The following is a 19,044-nucleotide window of genomic DNA, read 5'->3' on the forward strand; positions in this document are numbered from 1 at the left end:
AGAACATGAGACGTAAGGAGACCGCGTGCCCAGAAGAGGGAAGTGGGCATCCGAGGTGCTGGGGGAACCCAGGCCTGACAGAGCTGCTGTCCCCTCAGCCAGTCCTTTGTCCTCCCAAGCCCCAGCCCTAGCACCCGCATCTTCTCCAGCATACAGCAGCACCAGCCAAGAGAAGGCTCTGCAATGACAGAAACACTCTGTATCTGCCCTGTCCAAAATGGGAGCCACGGGCCACATGCGACTATTGAGCACTTGAAATGTGCTGGTGCGAGGAAGCACCCAAATTTCTAATTATATTTACTTTTAGTTAATTTACATTTAAAGAGCCACATGGCTATCATAATGGACAGTGCAGTCCTAAGAAAACCTTCTCCTTCTTAAAACTCTCTGCTGAAGGTGGGGAGCACTAATCTGCGGGGTGGGGTTGTCTCTGGTCTCTGCTCTATCGCCTCCAATAACCCTTTGGTCCCCACTTAAGTATCCAAGCACTTCTTGGGGGTCTGGGCAAGGAAGGGTTGCTGAAAAGCCACCAGGTGCTGTGCATGGGGAAGCAGGGGTGGTGGCTTTCAAGGAACAAGGCTGACTTTCTGGAAGGAACCAGCAGCAGGGAAAAAGAAGGAAGTCCCCTGCCTGCCCTGCATTTCTACGGGACAATCCTAGAGAAGCTGTGCTTGGCCTTTTCTGGGGTTGGGCAAGGGGAGTGATCATAGAGGCCTTTGAGAATCTAACGAAAGGGATGGCATAGACGCTTATCTTCTTCTTGTTGGGGGGCGGGAGGAGGGGGTCACACCCTCAGAGATCTGAAACCTCTGTTCCAGAATCCAGTTCCTGTCCTGGCAGAAAGCCATCAGTGGTGCTGTCCTGTGAGCCCCCAAAGTGGTCTTTCAAAGGATCATCTGAGGCCCTTCTCTTGGCATTTTCCTGGGCAAAAAAGAACAGGCCAACACCCTAGAAGGTGTCCCCGAGTACACCTGCCGAATCCACCCATTCCCACAGTGTGTGGCCGAAGCGGGGGAAAGGCCCAGTCTTAGACTCTGCCCTTCTCTAGCTCTGGGCCCCTCTCTAAGCCTTGGCTTCCTGAGAGGTTAGCCCCGCCCCCACCCCGGGTTGCAGGCCTCTCGCGGGTTATCTGTGAAAGGTCTCGTAAACTGTAAAGGGTCTGCTCTCCTCCTCCTGGAAGGCTTCACATTCCAATAAAGTGGGCAGCACTGCAGGATGGAGGACGTTTGAGCTCTGGCACGCTGCAGACCCAGGTTGGAATCCCAGCTCTGTCGTGAACCACTGCTGTGGCCACTAGCCGGGTACTTGACACTAAAAGATGCAGAAAGGCAGCTACTGCCCAGAGTGCCACAAGGACAGGGCGGTCAGGCGTGTAGATAACAACAGCCACTGTCCACTGAGCTCCTAGACCCAGCACAGGCCCGTACACCCAACAGGCCTGATCGTTGACCTTCAAAGCCACCCTGGGGGCCGGTACTGTGAATGCCCCCATTTCAAAGGCAAGGAAACCAAGGCTCAGAGAGGCCAAGGGGCCTGCTCAGGATCACACCATGAGGAAGTGGTGAGACTGGGATTCAAACCAGGCCCACAGACCTCGAAAGTCCATGCCTTTAGCCAAGACACAGAGCAGGTGCTCAGTTAATGGAAGCTACTGTTGTCGATATCATCATCCAAAAGTTTAAGCAAGTACTGTGATTTCTCCTACAGACTTCCTTATCCTGGATTCCTCTGAATAGTGTGGAGAGATAGGAACATCCAATGTCAGCAACACTCACGTTTTTCAATGTGTAACCCCAACTGTGCAGATTATGAAATGTGCAGATTCCTGAGCCTCGTCCCAGACCTACGTAAGTGGCACCCTTGGGGCTGGAACTCAGGAACCTGCATTTTTAACACAGCACCCCAGGTGATTGCAAGGGTCCTAAAGTTTGAAAACCCTCCTGGGAATTCTTGTGGACTATCAGGGTTTCACTTGCAGGTGGGGAGAAAGATAGGGGTGAGAACATGGAAGGGAACATGTGGCTTAAGGCATCTGCCAGTTCCAGCACAGAGGCAAGGGTGGCCAGGGTCCAGGTCTCAGGACAGCCCTGGGACTCAAGGGTGGGCCTGGGAGGCTTCGTGGTACCAGGGCAGCAGGAAAACCCCTGGAGGTAGCTGCAGCTGGAAACAGCCCCCATCCAGGGCTTGAGGGGACAGACAGACAATACCTTACAATCGTACTTGTGCTTCAGCTCCTGCATGTCTCTCCCCCCAACTCTCAAAGCCAAGATGTCTCTCTTAGTCCTGGCGTATCTCTCCTTTAGCCTAGTCAGGTCTGGAGAAAGCTGGAGCCCCAAGCGGCCAGGCAGAAGGAAAGCAGGTGAGAGGAGCAGGCGGGACAGGAAGGAGACAAAACACAGACAACAGGGGAGAAAGGAGACTCAGGTAAAGTGCGGACGGACAGCTCGGGCAGGCGGGATGCGGCACCCCAGGTCCCAGGCAGCAGTCCAGCCAGATCCTGCCCAGAATCTGCTCCAGCTGTGTCCAACCCCACCATGCCAGGCAGCTGGGGGCCGGGTCTCTGCAGCAGGGAATCTGGGCTGCTGGGGTGGAGAGGTGGGAGGGGAGTAAATCCAGGTCTCCTGTCTTAGGGAAAAGGGAAAATGCTCTGAGGGCAAGAACTGTGTCTTCTCCCCGGCCCTGTGGCCCAGCACAGGGCTTGTAACATAGGAGCTTCTCTGTAAGTTTGTGAGATAGACAGATGGCAGGTGGATGGATGGATGGAATGAGGTTGGGGGATAAAGGGTAAGTGGGTAAATCCACAGAAAGATGAATGGAAGGGTAGAAGAAGCGTTTGGCAGATGGATGGGCAACAGACAGGCAGGTGGATGGGTAGACGAACAGGCTCATAGAGGGATGGATGGATGAATAAATAAATGGATGAATGAATAGATGCACAGATAAATAGATGGATGAGCAAATGGATAAATTTGGTTAGGTGACTATATAGCTGGGCAAATGGACAGATGGATGGATGAAGAGACAGTCAGATGAAGGAATAAGAGGATGGATGGACGGTAGGAGAATGGATTCAGGCAGTGCTGTACTGGCAAATATTTAACAACCAGTTCTCCAGGAAAAAGGGCCCTGCTTTGAAGCATTTCCATGGTGTGAATACTTCCACCAATTCCAAGCTACCAAAGTGACATCACTGAATGGGAATTTGTAAAGAGATGTTCATAACTGGCTCCTGAGTTCTTGTGAGCTGACACTAGCTGCCTCTGGCACACTGCTGGAGAATGAATGGAGGGAGGATGGGTGAAGGGTAAAAGGGAGGGAGGGGGATGGGCAACTGGATGGAAGAATGGATGCTCAGCTTACAGACTATCTGGAGGATGGATGGATGGATGGATGGATGGATGGATGGATGGATGGACAAACCGATGGGAGAACAGGTAGATGGACAGAAGAACAGATATTCAAATGCACGAACCATATGAGCAACAGTGATATTTGGTAAAGTACACAAAAGACCAAGACAGGTGCTACTTCTAGAGAAGTAGACAGAAGGATCAAGAGTGTGAGTTCTGGAGGCATGTAGGCTCCTGCTCAAATCATGGCTCCCTGCTTACTAGCTAGAGAAGTCTCTTTACCTGAGCTGCAGCTTCCTCACTGGTAAAGTGGCCATAATAGTAGCTACTGCATAGGGTTGTTGAGAAAATTAAATGTACATGCAAAGCCCAGAGCTTATTAAGTATTCAAAAAATGGAAGCCATTATTATCTTTTAAATTGCAAGTGCTCAATATTTGTTGGATGGGTGAATGGATGAGTGGATGGATGGATGGATGGATGGATGGATGGATGGATGGATGGATATACAGACAGATGAGGCACCTGTGATATTGCATTCTACATCATTTAAGTCTCTCTGAGCTTCACACAGGTTTTCTGATCAACAAAATGAGAATCTTAAGGACAATAATACTGACCACCTAGGGTACTGGGAAAATTAAATGACACTGCTTTGTAAAGTGTACCATTCTAGGCAAATGTTCAATATTGTTATGCAAAGAAGTATGCATGCAGGACAGGGGTCCCTCTGAGAGCTACCCAGACTCCCAAAAAACTGAGGAGTTTGGGGTTTGACCTGAGTCCTGTTCATCCATAAAATAGTTTCACATAATAAAACCATAAAGCCCCTGGGCCTTCTGGTGCTCCATCACTTCTCTCAGGGTCAGAAGAACTAGGAAATGTTAGGATCAGAGGCCACTTGCTGAGTTGGCCAGATCAGAGCAGGGGGTAGACCAGGCTGGGCCAGGGCTGGCGTTTCTGTAATGAATCCATGAGTTCTGCCCAGTACCCGTCCAGCTGGATCAGAGACCTTGATTTCAAAGAGGTCACCACTGGAGAGTGGGAGAGTTCAATGCAATCCATCCCACAACTGGAAAAAAAAAAACCACAGATCCTGGAGTGGCACCAGCAGGACCACTTGTTCACATAACAGGATGAGGTAGCTGCTTCCACTTGGGTCCGTGCCCCTCTACAGACCCCATGGTCACTTTTTTTGGCAAGAGTCCACCTGCCTAGGGACGGCCTCTTCGGATCCCTGAAGAAGGGGTTCCATTAGTTCTCTTGCAGCTGGGCAGGGTGCCTGGCCATGGTCAGTCTCCAAGAACAGGACAAAACACATCCCCAGGCCCCTGCTGTCAGCTTGTGCCCACAGCACACACAGCACACACAGCACATAGCCAAGCAGCAGTGGCCCTAAAACATGCAGCTGCTGCAATGCCAGCGGGTGAGCAGGTGCGCCCCAAGCAGCTCAGGAGGGTGAAGCACCACAGGCAGGCTCAGTAGAGTCCCTGGCAGAAGTGGGTACCAGAGGAAAAGCCCTCCGCAACCTCCCATCTCCCTAGGAGCCTGCTGATCAGCGAGCAGGTGGGCCTTGGCCACGGCCAGAGAAAAACTCCAAGTGGTTAGAAATCCCAACAACTGTGCCACATAGTTTTTCTGCTGAGGAAGGGTCCAAAGCCACCAGCCTGAGAGTGTGAGGGACACGAGCTCACAGGCAGCCCCCAGAGGTCCCAGGGCCAGGCCATGGTGAGTACAGCCCAGCATTTCTTGGAGTGCTCTGTGGGCCCCTTATACCCCCTGGGGGCAGAGAGCTGCTTAAAAGGCAGATTACCGGGCCCCACCCAACCCCTGAATCAGAGTCCCTGGTGAGGCCCTGGCATCTGTGATTCAATCAGTTACACATGTGGTTCTGATGCCCGTGGAAGCATGGGGACCACTGCTGGAAAGCCTGAATTCAGCATTGTCATCCCTCATTCCCTCTGAGAGACACGCATGGTTTCCTCCCAGTCCCAGCAAGAGGGCCGGGGACAACATGGGAGAGGAGGAGGAACGCCAGAGGCTGAGGCTAAAAGGCTGGGCCAGGACTCGAGAGCCCCATCTGGTCACACTGCCCAGAGCAGGGCTGGGACGCACGGGTCCTGCCATATGGAGAGGCTACTGGGGGGAGTGGGGGCTTCATAACCAAAGCCCCCTTCCCTAAAGCAGTGCATGCTGCCCCTTCTGAACTGCAGGAAGCAGCAACGAGCTGTTCCTGGGCTTCTGCCTGGGCCGCTCCTCCAGCCTGGATCACCTGTCCTGTCTCCTCTAGCTCCTAAGCCCAGCTCCAACTCACCGCTCTCAGAGGCGTCTCTGATTGGTCTCATCAGTCCCTACCCCTATCAGGCACACAGCCAGGCTGGACACAGGCTCATGTTTACGTAAAGGCATTTTTGTCTTCATTATGTTTTGAAGGGCATGATAGTTTAGCTTTGAAAATTGTACCACACTGATCATGATGACCAGCATTTTGTCTTCATTTTTGACAAACTGTTTCCCATTCAGTGTCTCCTATGGACCGTAAAGGTTCACTGAGCACAGATTAGGTCTTCCTGTTCCAATGTATCCCGTCCCACAACTGAAGATATGGACTAGGCACACAGTAGGTGTTGTAAATGCTTCGCTTTTTGGCTAGCAAGACATTAAGGCTGTTTTCCACAGCCCACCCCTGGAGGCCCATCCCTGGAAACAGCAGGCTGAGAGAGACCTGCTCAGTCCCAGGCTTGCTCAGGACTCAGGGAGCCCATCTTGGTCTGAGGAATGGCTGCCTGAGGACTCAGGTGTGGGTGTTCCTCCGGCCAGCATGCCTCTCCCAGAGTGGATCCCCCAAGCCCAGAAAAGGTGGGAGGCACTGGGAAAGTCCCCTCTCTTGTCCCCACCCTGCCCATGCAGGAATGGCCCCAGGTGGAGCTCTCCTGCCCCGCTACATCTTTTAAAAGGAGCTTGAGGCTGGGCATGGTGGCTCACACCTGTAATCCCAGCACTTTAGGAGGCCGAGGCAGGTGGATCACTTGAGGCCAGGAGTTTGAGACCAGCCTGGGCAACATGACGAAACCCCATCTCTACAAAAATACAAAAATTAGCCAGGCATGATGGTGCATGCCTGTAATCCCAGCTACCTGGGAGGCTGAAGCAGAAAATTGCTTGAACCCAGGAAACAGAGGGTACAGTGAGCCGAGATAGGGCCACTGTACTCTAGCCTGGGCGAAAGAGTGAGACTCTGCCTCAAAAGAATAATTAATAAAAATAAAAATAAAAGTAGCCTGAGAGGGACGCCGTCCCCTCTGCTCAGTCAGGGCCTGTAAGAAGCTGTCCCCATGAAACTGCAAATCTCAGCACGGACAGACACTGCCTCTTGGTGGCTTCTGCAGAACAACAGGGAAGGAGCATGGGTGCCATAGGAAAGAAGGAACCAGATGACCTATCCTCCTCACAGCCTCACGGGCTCCCCTCCAGGAAATAAGCAGAATGGCTTCTACTCCAGGCAGAAACACCAGGAAAGCTGAATGCATGGATGGCACCGTGTGAGGCCCTGGAGAGAAGCCTTCCAGGCCGCTCTGGCTTAGCCACAGCAGCCCCCACTCTCCACTGCCCCAGAGCAGAGAGGACTGCGCGGGCTGAGGCCTGGTCTGAGCATCAGTCCCAGAAGGTGGGGAGAGCAAGTGGATCTGATCCAGGCTCCACCTCTAAGCAAGTGGCTGGGCTACCTGGAGTGCGGCGTTGAGAGGACTCTGAAGCCCAGTCTGAGCCTGTGAGCATCAGGATCAATCGACCAGGTCTGCCATAGCAAGGGGGTGGGGGGAGCACCTGTGCCAGGTACCAGCCGTGCCCATCCCGGGCTTAGGGCTGCCAACAGCAATGTCTACGAGTCACCTCCTGTTTCGGGATGACCTGGGCTTCTGTCTCCCCTCTCACCACACATTCCCGGGAATCCCTGGGACCCAGACGTGAGTCCTAGGCCTGGCCCTCACTACCCTGCTCCCTCCTTCCCTTCCTCCCTGAAGGGGTCTCCGTGCCCTGACTGAGGTGAGCGACACCCCCAGTCCCCTCACCTTGGGCTGGAAGGACACTCGGTGCTTGGCGGGCTCGACCTCCGGCTTGGCCTCCTCCCCCGAGTCCTCGCTGTAGCTCTCGAACTCACTGGAGCTCCAGCCTAGGTCCTCCGCCTGCCGAGGGGCCCCAGCCCGGTGCGCATCCTCGTAGAGCAGGTTCCTCTCTGCCCCTGCTGGCCAAGCGGCAGCCGGTGAGCCCAGGCCCTGAGGCCAAGCCTACCAGACTTCCAGCTTCAGACCCAATTTCTGAACCCAGGTGGGACGAGGGGGGGTCAGGGAGAACGTGGGGGCCCTGGGGCTCCAGCTCTACCTCCTCAACCATGAAACGAAGATGATAATACATCTTCCCCCTCATAGGGCAAGGAGGGCCTGAGAAAATGGGGAAAACCCAAGAAATGGGTCAGATGTGCACAAGCCCGCTCACTTCCTTTTGCTCCCAGCACTGCTTTTGTATGGTCTCAGCGCTCATTCTGAGCCTCCTTGGCAATTTTGTTTTAGAGACAGGGTCTCATTGTCTCGCCCAGGCTGGAGTGCAGTGGTACAATCATAGCTCACTGTGGCCTCAAACTCCTGGGCTCAAGAGATCCTCCCATCTCAGCTTCCCAGGTAGCCGGGACTACAGGTGTGCACCATCACACCCAGCTAATTTTTTAATTTTTTGTAGAGACGGAGTCTTGTTATGTTGCCCAGGCTGGTCTTGAGCTCCTGGACTCAAGTGATCCTCCTGCCACGGCCTCCCAAAGTGCCAGGGTTACAGGCGTGAGCCACCACACCCAGCCGAGCCACCACACGTGGCCTGTTTCTTACTGGAAAAGAGAAGACCCGGAGCCAAGTCCTGGCTCAGGCCCTCAGCATCCTCAGGAATGAAACAGAGATTGTTGGGGCCTCAGGGCTCCTCACCCCAAATCTGAGTTCACGTGCAGCCTGGGATCTTCCAGTAGGGGGCGCAGCTGGCCCAGAGTCCAGGAGCTCCTTTCCTTCCTAAGCCTGCGGGAAATGCCTTGGACTGAAAACCTGGGGACAAAAAGCTAAGAGTCTGGAGGGACAGGTCCCACAAGGGCCAGGGCACTCGTGGGGCCCATTCAACTGGGCTATGAGATGCCACTTGAAGCCTGAGGTGGGAAAGCCACTGTCCCGAGGCCGGAACACAGGGTCCCAGCCCCAGCTCCGTCACTGGGGGATCTTGGCAAGGCCCTTTGCCCCACTGGGTTTCATTTCTTCATCTGTTACCTGGAGAACTGCAGACCTCACGGAAGTGGGGTCAGACGCCAAAAAGTACATGAAGATGAAAATGCTTTTGTCATCACAGAAGAAATATAGCATTGGGAAGGGTTTTTTTTTTTTTTTTTTTTTAAAAAAAAGGAATCTGACTGGTCGCGGTGGCTCACACCTGTAATCCCACCACTTTGGGAGGCTGGGATGGGTGGATCGCCTGAGGTCAGGAGTTCAAGACCAGCCTGGCCAACATGATGAAACCCCATCTCTACTAAAAATACAAAAACTAGCCGGGTGTGGTGGCACGCACCTGTAGTCCCAGCTACTCAGGAGGCTGAGGCAGGAGAATTGCTTGAACCCGGGAGGCGGAAGCTGCAGTGAGCCGAGACCGTGCCACTGAACTCCAGCCTGGGTGACAGAGAGAGACAACATCTCAAAAAAAAAAAAAAGAAGAAGAAGAAGAAAAGAAATCTGCTCAGAAACGACTGTGCTGAAAAACTGCGAGCTTTGGTCATCAGAGACCTCTCTGCAAAATGCGGCTAATAATAAGTGGACAAGTTGAGTAATAAAACAGGCACGGAGCTCTTGGCAAAGTGCCTGACACATAGCACGCACTCGGCTGAGAGCAGTAGGCCGTCACTCATGGTGGCTCTGGGGGAGCTTGGGTGTCAGTCCATAGACCCAGGGCCCCCCAGCTTCACCCCACAGGAAAGGTGGGGTGCGAGAGGTTGGGGGCAAGAGTGTCAGCCAAAGAACAAAACAGATGTGCCAAAGCTTAGTGGGAGACGGGTCCCAGAACCAGGAGGGAACATGAGGCTATTTTTAAGCAAAAGATAATGGTAACTAATGTCTTTAGAGAGTGGAGCAGCTGCGACCTTCAGAAGGCCAGGCTGATTGTCCTGTTATTGCAGTGGAGGCCCCTCAACTAGTGGCCAAAGAGGCAGAGTTCTCAGGGTAGCCCTGAGGAGGAACCCTGGCAGCATGTGGCAGGTCCACGCCTCCACAGGGCTGAGCCGTGCACCCAACCACCTCCATCCTCGGTGTGCCACGGCTCCCAGCGGCCCTGTGCAGACAGCAGGGTGTGAATGATCACTCCTCCTATTAGACAGATGGGAGAGATGTGGCTGGCCACAGTAAGACAGTGAGCGGGGCCAGGGTTCTGCACCACCTTCCGTTGAAGTCCCCGCCATCTACACATATAGAAATATCCTCTCCAGTGGAGACAGAGTCACAGAACTCTTGTGCCTGTGTGCAGCCCGAGGGCCAACTCCTCAGCTTTCAGGGACCACATAAGGGTCCCCTCATGCTTCCTGCTCAGTGTCCTCATCAATTACCTCATGGAATCCATGCTACCACCCTAGGACTGGCTATTATTGCCCCAGTTCTACAGATGGGTCAACTGAGGCCCAGAGAGATTGGTCAGGACCCCGTGTGACCCTCCCCAAAGGCCTGTGAGCTGGGGATTTTCCTGCTTTATGTGAAGAAGCCAAGGCACAAAGGCACAAAGCCCTGTGCCCAAATCAATGGCAGAGCTGGCCCGAGCTCCTCTCCAAGCTCCTGCTGAGCCCACATCAGCCCCAGGCAGGCCAGTGCTGGGACCCTCGGCAGGCATAACACTAACAACAACAGCAACAGCGGCCCTGTGTGAAAAGCATCTCCAAAACTCCACCCTGCACTGAGCTTTGTGCAGCCTTGTCGCAAATGATCCTCCCACAGCCCAGCATATGGGGATCCTGGGGTGGGTACTGTGGTCCTCATTTGCAGGCTCAGAGCTAGGGTGCAAACACAGGCTGTGTGACACCCAGGCCATGAACATACCACATCCTCCCAGACCCTGAGGACAGTGAAGACAGGAGCCAGGGACTTAGTGACTTGATTGAATTCAGGTGGGAAATAGGCCAAATGGGTTAAACAACAACTGAGGCCCCTCAGCCGCTCAGACCTCCCAGCTCTGGGACTTTTCTGAGACTCCTTTGCCTCCTAATACAGTGGGAATCCATTGCTCCCTGGACTCAAGTGAGCTACAAACAGGAAAATGTGCTCCAAGCACATCCCAGGCTTGCTAAAGGGATAAGCATATCCTTGGCCCAGGTGTCCCCGTTCCTGAGACAGGAGTCAGGAGTGTGGCTCTGGGGCCCTCGGGCCTTGCCGTGTTGTCTGTGTGTCTCTCCCATTGCGCTCTGTGCTGCTCAAGGATGGTGAGAGCTGCCCCATCAGACTCGGAGCTCCTCAAAAGCAGGGGCTGTGCTTCCCCATTGGACGGAGAGCCCCTGAAAACAGGAAGAATCGCATAGTAGGAAAAGAAGTCGCTGTTCAAATCCTGGCTGTGTACTCTGGGGCTGGTGATTTAACCTCTTCATCATGGGAGCCATAAATAAGCCTGGCCCTGCTGACCTCAAGGGGTCGTGGGATCAGTGGGATCAAATGTGCCTCATCTGTCATAAAATGCCACAGAAATCCTCCTGGGGTAGGGGACAGAGCATTGAACTTGGGGTCAGAATGACCCACATTCAAATCCTAGCCCTGCCTCTGCCGTTCCCTTGTCTGTAAAATGAGAAGGTAACATCCCAAAGTCTTGAAGCCATTACATGATTGAAAATATGCTTGGCCTAACGTGTCCAAGCAAAGACGGCTCTTCCTGTTAATTGCCAATGAACAGTCCTCTCTCCCATCAGGTGAGTTCCAGCAAGACTCGCCCCAGGCCCGCCCCATCTCCCTTCTGCGGCCACAATCGCCTGCCTGCCTGCCCACCTCAGCCCTCAACCCAGAGCAGGGTGCAGGGCTTTGCAAAGCTTTATCTGCTTCACCCTTTGAGTGTAACAGTCTGTCGTCTTCCCCAACAGCCCCGGAAAGCCTGGAGTATGGCCCCATTTTCCTGAGGGAGGAACCAAGGCTTAGAAAGGTGATTACCTGCCCGGGGACCCACAGCCGGAGCATGGCCCTGCCCATGATGCCCAAGCCCTGCCCGGCCCCGGTGGCCACGCCCTCAGCCATCTCCAGATTCTCCCCGATGACTACAGTTGTTTCTAAAGACAAGAAGGAGGGGCACTTGGCCAGGTGGGGACAGAAGGAAACGGAAAGAGACAACCCTCCCCAGTCCCAGCCTCCCTCCCCTGTCCCCAAGAGAAACAGGGAAGCACTGCAGACATCATACCGGGCTGATGCGCATCTGGGCTCTCGCAGGGGACGTCGTCATAAATCACATCCTCTTCCAGGGCGGGGAAAGTGAACCGGTCAACTGGGAGGGAAGGGGGGAGAGAGAGCACCAACGTGGGCTGTGGCAGCCTGGCCAGAGGTGCTGCAGATGACATCAGGACTGCACCAGCTGGTGGCACGCAGCACCCTCCTTTCTGATAGCCCAGCCCAGCCCTTAGCTCCGCCAGCTGCTCTCAGGGGATGCCGGCTCCCTCGCTTCTCCCCGCCCCCCACCCCCTCCAAGGCGCCCTCCCAGTGACCGCACAGTCCCCACCTGGCTCCCTGCTGCCCGCAGGCCTGCCCATCTGGCTAATGGACAGCTGCTCCCGGCCCCTGCAGGGAGCATGACGCAGTCCAGCACCTGTGCCCTGGCCCTAGCATCCTCAGTCACCCAGGACCCCGGGGCTAGACCCTCATCACTGAGCAGTGCTAGGACTTGGAAAACCAGCCCCCACCCCTGATGGGAGCCGGTCCTTGACCCACAGGCCTTCCAGGAAGAAGTCACGAGACCCACTGGCCTGTGATGCTTCCCTAGGTCCTGGGCCCCTAGAGCCCTGTCAGAGCCCCCTCTTCCTCCCCACACCAGCTCCCAGGCCTGCCCACCTCTCTCTAGACCCCTAGTTCCCACCCTCAGACTTCCTGTCCTACAAGACCACGATAGCCTCCCAGCAGGCTCCACCCTTCCCCACCTGGTCTCCTACACTGCCCCCACCCCAGTGCAACAGGACTGAAAGGCAAAGGCAGCCACATCACTGGCCTTCCTTCTGTGGCTTCCTATTGCCTTGAGAACCTTAAGCACTGCCTCTGGGGCCCTGAGGAGCTGCAGGGCCCGCAGTCACACCTCACCCCATAACGCTCCCCCACACCCCACAGATGAGGCCCTTGCTGCTTCCCGGGAGTCAGGGGTCCTCCTGCCCTCAGGCCCTTGTACAAGTTGGCCCCTCTGTCTGGGACCCTCTTTCCCCCACCCCTGCTGCCTCCCTCTCTTTCTGCAGGGCTCATCTGGGCAGGCACCTTCCCATGGCAAGGTGTCTGGTTCTGTTAACAGAGGGACCTCATTCTGGTCCCCAGGGCACTCCCACCACTGGGCCGCCCTGGCCTGTTGTGGGAACTTCGTAAGTATTTGAGGAGCAGATGAAAAACTGGGTGTGTCAGCTGATCCTGGACCTTGGCTCTTGGGGGCGGTGGTTGGTCCTCCAGGGCCACAGCAGCCCCCGGTGAGGATGAACCCTGGGCTCACAGGAGCCCACATCAGCTCTCTTGGGTTAGAAAGACTAGAATATCCTGGAGCTTGCTACCTGGGGTGGGCGGTGGGCCGGAGGGGAGACTTACTGCGACGGGAACTCTTCCGCTTCCAGCTGGAGTGCCGGGCCCCGGAGAAGGCTGCGTCCGCTGCATCCCCATTGCTCACCCAGGCTGGCACCCTGCGGGCAAGAGATGGCACTGCAGAGGTGTCCAGAGGTGGCTCCCAGAAGCCTCTGGCAGCCCCTCACCTGGTCAGCGGGACATGATGGGCAAAAGTGGGCTGAGGGCCAGGCTGCTGGGGAGACCTGAGGTGGAGTTGGCCTCAGACAAGCCCCCAGGCTCCTCATCTTTAGAAGGCGTGCACAAGGTTGGGCTGGCACTTCACGAGAGCATGAAGATCAATCTTATTCACAGTGATAAGCACCAAGCACTCTCCGCAAGGGGGCTGTCTCGTCTCTCCCTAGTGCAGACTCAAAGGGAACCTCCACCTCTCCACTCTCCCACATACAACAGAAGGGGCAGGCTGGGGGATCCCTGCCTCTTGAAAGAAACAAGGACTTGGCTGGGCACGGTAGCTCATGCCTGTAATCACAGCACTTTGGGAGGCCAAGGCTTGTGGATCACTTGAGGTCAGGAGTTCAAGACCAGCCTGGCCAACATGGTGGAACTCCGTCTCTACTAAAAATACAAAAATTAGCCAGGCGTGGTGCTGCATGCCTGTAGCCCCAGCTACTCAGGAGGCTGGTGCACAAGAATCACCTGAACCCAGAAGAGGAAGGTTGCAGTGACCCAAGATCATGCCACTACACTCCAGCCTGGATGACAAAACGACACTCCATCAAAAAAAGGAAAAAGAAACAAGACTTGCAAAGCTTCAAAAGACTGTAAGTGGGAGGTAGAGCTTAGTCCCTCATGCACACTTGAGGATGGGCTGGCCCAGTAAGTCCCTTCCACAGAGCAGACATGCAAATGGGAAACAGCAGAGAAGCCCAGCAGACACGTCCCAAACCAAGAGACCCAGGTGAGCATCTGTAGAGACGCCACGCAGGTGCCATGTGTCCTGATAAGACGTCATGAAATGGGTACTTCACCTCCATGGTGTTTTTATCCAAAACGCATAACCCCAGTCTAATCACAGAGAAGACACCAGACAAAATCGGAGTGGGGAACATTGTACCAAATACCTGGCATTACTCCTCAAGACTTTTAGTTTTTTTAGTTTTTTTTGTTTGTTTGTTTGTTTGTTTTTTTTTGAGACAGAGTCTCGCTCTGTCACCCAGGCTTCAGGGCAGTGGTGCAATCTCGGCTCACTGCAACCTCTGCCTCCCAGGTTCAAGCAATCCTCCCACCTCAGTCTCCCAAGTAGCTGGAATTACAGGCATGCGCCACCACACCCAGCTAATTTTTGCACTTTTGGTAGAGATGGGGTTTCACCATGTTGGCCAGGTTGGTCTCAAACTCCTGAACTCAAGTGATCCACCCACCTCAGCCTCCCAAAGTGCTGGGATTACAGGAGTGAGTCACCGCACCTAAACATCACTCCTCAATATTCTCAAGGTCTTGGAAATCAAGGAAAGACTGAGAAACTGCCACGGGCTGGAGCAGGCTACAGAGACATGACAGTTAAGCGCGATGTGGGATCCCAGATTGGATCCTGGGTCAAAAAATAAACATAAGTAGGAAAACTGATGAAATCCACACAAAATCTGTTTAGTGAATGGTAATGTGCCAACGTAGGTCTCAGCTTTGACAACTGTGCCAAGGCCATGTGAGATGCTCATAGCAGGGAAGCTGGATGAGGGGTATGTGGAGCTCTATGTACCATCTTCAGAACATCTCTGAAAATCTAAAGCTATTCTAACGTGAATTTTTTTGAAGTCCAGGTTCAAAAAAACAAAACAAAGACCAAAGACCACTTATGCCAACCTAGAGGGCAGAGGCCTTAGACTGTCAAGAGAACAGCACCGTTGCCAAAGAATCAACTTGAACTTCCCTTCCTGGCACCCGAGCCTGTAGCAGATGAAGAGTAGGACAGGGCAGGGGAAGAGGGAGGGGAGGAGGCTGCGAGGAGGGATCTCCACTGTTGAGCACCTCCTGTGAGCCAGGCCCTCTGCCTCACCTTCCCAGCACCACACAGGATCCTGGCATCTTCTGCATTCTGCAGGGAAGTAGAAGAACCTGCCCAAGATCACTCTGCCAGGGAGTGGCAGGGTCAGACCATGAGGCCAGCTTGTCTAGCTCCCAAGCTGGGCTCTGAGTGCTGCCCTCCACTGCCTCTCAGATAATAAGCAGAGCGGTGGTGGTGGCGAGAATGCTCCTGCCTGTCCTATCCGGTGCAGCAGCCACCAGCCACGTGGCTATTGAGCACTTGACATGTGGCTAGTGGGACTAAGGAACTTAATTTTTAACTCTATTTGATTTCAAGTAATTTAATTTTAAATAGCTACACATGACTAGTGGCCACTGGACTGGGTGGTGCAGGTCTAAGTCACCTGCCCTATTAGAGGAGCAAGTGTCAGCTCACATTTCACTGCCAGAAGTCAGCAGTGTCACCCCAGGGCAAGGAAGGCAGCGCATTTGGTCCTGGGGAGACACTTTCCACCAATGACAGGAAGTAAAGGCCAAGAGAGGACAGGGCTTCTCTGGACCAGGCAGGTGGGTGATGGGCTGATGGGAGCCACCTGAACCCCGATTTCTAACAGCTGCTTCACTGAGCCGCCACCTCCTCAACACAGAAGCATCCTGAAGGCGCCACATCAGTTGCTCGGAATTGCTCAGACAGAACCAAACTGTTCCGGCTGGAACAGACGTGAGCTTAGAAGAGGTTGGCTGGACAGTCTCCCGGCCACAGGTCCTCTTTGCTCTGATATGTGGCCGTGACAGTGACCGTGACAAAGCATCCGCCATGCACTGCTTGCTCTGCTTTACATGTAATTGCACGTTTTTTTTCTTTTTTTCTTTTTTTTTTTTTTTGACAGTCTCACTTGGTCACCCAGGCTGGAGTGCAGCAGCACGATCTCAGCTCACTGCAACCTCTACCTCCCAGATTTAAGCAATTCTCCCATCTTAGCCTTCCAAGTAGCTGGGACTACAGGCACGCGCCACTATGCCCACCTAATTTTTGTATTTTTAGTAGAGATGGGGTTTCGCCACATTGGCCAGGCTGGTCTCGAGCTCCTGACCTCAGGTGATCTGCCCACCTTGGCCTCCCAAAGTGCTGGGAGTGAGCCAACAAGCCTGGCCTGCACATTTAATTTTGCAGGAACACACCGGAGGCAGGTGTTGTTACCCCTATTCTACAGGTGGGGAAACTGAGCCTCACAAAGTTTCAATTACCCAGAAATCACTCAGCTAATTAGTGGGAGCTGGGATCTTACACTATGTCTACCTGCAAAGCTTCTATTGTTTCAACCAGACCACCTGGAAGTCGAGAACTTGCATGTAGACATTCACCTACGTCACAGGCTTGCTGTGGCATATGGTTACCTCAGCTCTTGCCTGTTTAGCTACCATTTTATAAAAAAAAAGAGAGAGAGAGCAGTAGCCCTCGGCACACTCAGAGGCGCAAGTTCAAGTCTCCATCTGCTATGGTATGAATGTCTGTATTCCCCTGACAAGAAAAGTCCATGTGTTAAAATCCTCACCCCCAAGGTGATAGTATTAGGCGGTGGGGCCTTTGCAGAGGTGACTAGGTCATAAGAGCAGAACCCCCATGGGTGGGATTAGTGCCCATATAAAAGAGGCCCTAGGGAGCTCCTCTGCCCTTTCCCCCATGTAAGGACACAGTGAGAAGGTGTCATCTATGATCAGGAAATGAGCCCTCATCAGACACTGAATCTGCTGGCACCCTGATCTTGGACCTCCCAGCCTTGAGAACTGTGAGGAATAAGTTTCTCTTAGGCAGAGCGTGGTGGCTCACGCCTCTAATCCCTGAACTTCGGAAGGTTAAGGTGGGTGGATCACTGGAAGTCAGGAGTTTGAGACCAGCCTGGCCGATATGGTGAAACCCTGTCTCTACCAAAAATACAAAAATTAGCCAGGCATGGTGGTACATGCCTGTAATCCCAGCAACTCAGGAGGCTGAGATGGGAGAATCGCTTGAACCCGGGAAGTAGAGGTTGCAGTGAGCTGAGATCGTGCCACTGCACTCCAGCCTGAGAGACAGGGCAAGACTCCATCTCAAAAAAAAAAAAAAAAAAAAAAAGTTTCTCTTGTTTATAAGCCACCCAATCTATGGCACTGTCTTACCGCAGCCCAAATAAACTCAGACACTGTCCAAGAGAAAGCATAACACCCAGCTCAAAGGCTGCAGCACGCTTTAACCGAAAGAACGCAGTTTAACCAAGAGAACACCAGAGAAAGCCCCACGTAAACTGTAAAGGTGACGTGGAGGTGGGCAGAGGCATCACTGGGTGAGGTCAGGCAACTTCAGGAGGGATTTGGAAACACCTGATGAGCCGACTCATAGGCAGGGGGAGGCTCCTCCTCGCTGCACCTTATCAAAACCCAGTGAGCGACCAGCCCAGGTACTGGCTCTGGTGTACTGGGCTGGGGAATGGGGGTCCCCACAGCATAGAGAGGTCACTTCCTGCCCACCCCCACTACCCAAGTCACCTGACCAGCAAGTGGCACAGTGGCAGTTTGAACCCCGGTGATCTGTCTGCAAAGCCTTGCTCTCAGGACCACCTCCGCTGCCTCCCTAGACTGGAGCAGGTGTTCCTCGGGCCGATGAGATGGGGAAAGGGCTTCCCAGGCAGGGAAAGAGGAATAAAGTTGGGGGAGCAGGGACACGAGCAACGTTCCAGCTCAAGATACGCATGCAAAGAGGGCACGGCAAGAAATGAGGCTGGGGGCGCCTCCTGTACCCGTGACCCTCCCTGCTGCCTGCCAAGGCCCTGGACCCACCCTGTACCCACCCGGAGCAGCCTCTCCCAGCCGCTGGCCATGGAAGCCACGCAGGGCTGCCGTGTCTAATTCTCCCTGTGAACAAACACTCCTTCAGGAGCCTCCGGGTCATAAAAGAGCCATAAAAACCAGTAAGAGGCAATTATCTCACCCTTATCTGAGCTTCCTGCTCTCCTAATGCCTCTCAGCTTGCAAATGAGAGTAAGGCCAGCAACCTGAATGCAAAGGAAAGAAGCTGAATCCATGGTGAGGGGCAGGAGATGGGGAGGAAAAGGCAGACAGACGCAGAGGCAGGGAAGAGAGGAAAGGACCCCTCCCAGCACCCCCAAGCAGCAACCTACATTGCCGGCAGAGGAGTTCAAGTGCACCAGAAGGCCACCTGGTGCGTTTCTGGTCCACAGAGCTCCAAGCACCTTTGTGCCCCACCTCTTCTCTCTCCAAAGAGCAGCAGGGCAGGGAGGGGTAGGTCCCCGTGTGCCACCACGCCCATCTACTTTTTTTTGTATTTTTAGTTGAGACAGGGTTTCATCATGTTGGCCAGGCTCGTCTTGAACTCCTGAACTCAGGTGACCCACCTGCCTCGGATCCGCCTAGTACTCCCAAAGTACTGGGATTACAGGCATGAGCCACCGCGCCGGGCCCCCAGCCTGTTTTAAAGATAAGAAGCCCCACTCCAGAGAATGGCACCCGCCACCCCTGCAGGGGCTGGTACAGGCCCCAGTTTCTCAGTGAACCTCCAAGGGTCCCTTCCCAGAGGCTGCACCATGTGGGTGGTCGGGGAGGAGACCCCCAAAACCAGAACAAGCTAAGGAGTCCTGGCCAGCATGGTCCGCACGCACAAGCATTCTGGGGCCCTTGCCAGGACAAGGCATAACAAATATGAGAAAGGAAAGAACTTCACCTTTGGGGATGGGACTAGAAAGGACTGGAATGACATTTGCCTTATAAGGCCTCAAGGAAAACCCAAGCTGCAGCACAGGGAGGGACAGGACAGGAGAGTTTGCGTAGGACAGCCCCACACAGTGTCACCGCCCGCCTCGGAAACTCCTCCCAGCATGATGGCCC

General features: G+C 54.1%; 1 protein-coding gene across 9 annotated transcripts in view; it reads right to left on the bottom strand.

Annotated features, from left to right (window-relative positions):
• Positions 1-19,044, bottom strand: part of ARHGEF10L (Rho guanine nucleotide exchange factor 10 like) — a 158,208-nt gene that overhangs the window by 82,374 nt on the left and 56,790 nt on the right. For 4 of the 9 annotated variants that reach the window (XR_008620853.2, XM_055097507.2, XM_034956668.3 and 1 more), the window contains exons 5-8: positions 13,162-13,253; positions 11,789-11,872; positions 7,420-7,592; positions 2,208-2,324 (exon numbers count right to left, since the gene is read on the bottom strand). Coding sequence is in view for 8 of the 9 variants with exons in the window: in XM_055097507.2 (XP_054953482.1) it covers positions 2,208-2,324; positions 7,420-7,592; positions 11,789-11,872; positions 13,162-13,253 (466 nt within the window). In the remaining variant the exon portion in view is untranslated. Of the gene's footprint in view, positions 1-2,207; positions 2,325-7,419; positions 7,593-11,788; positions 11,873-13,161; positions 13,254-19,044 lie in introns of those variants that run through there. The other 5 variants (XM_034956683.3, XM_063594505.1, XM_034956671.3 and 2 more) reach the window with 4 other exon arrangements.

This window comes from Pan paniscus, chromosome 1 (genome assembly GCF_029289425.2).
Source record: "Pan paniscus chromosome 1, NHGRI_mPanPan1-v2.0_pri, whole genome shotgun sequence".
Classification (NCBI taxonomy): Eukaryota; Metazoa; Chordata; class Mammalia; order Primates; family Hominidae; genus Pan; species Pan paniscus.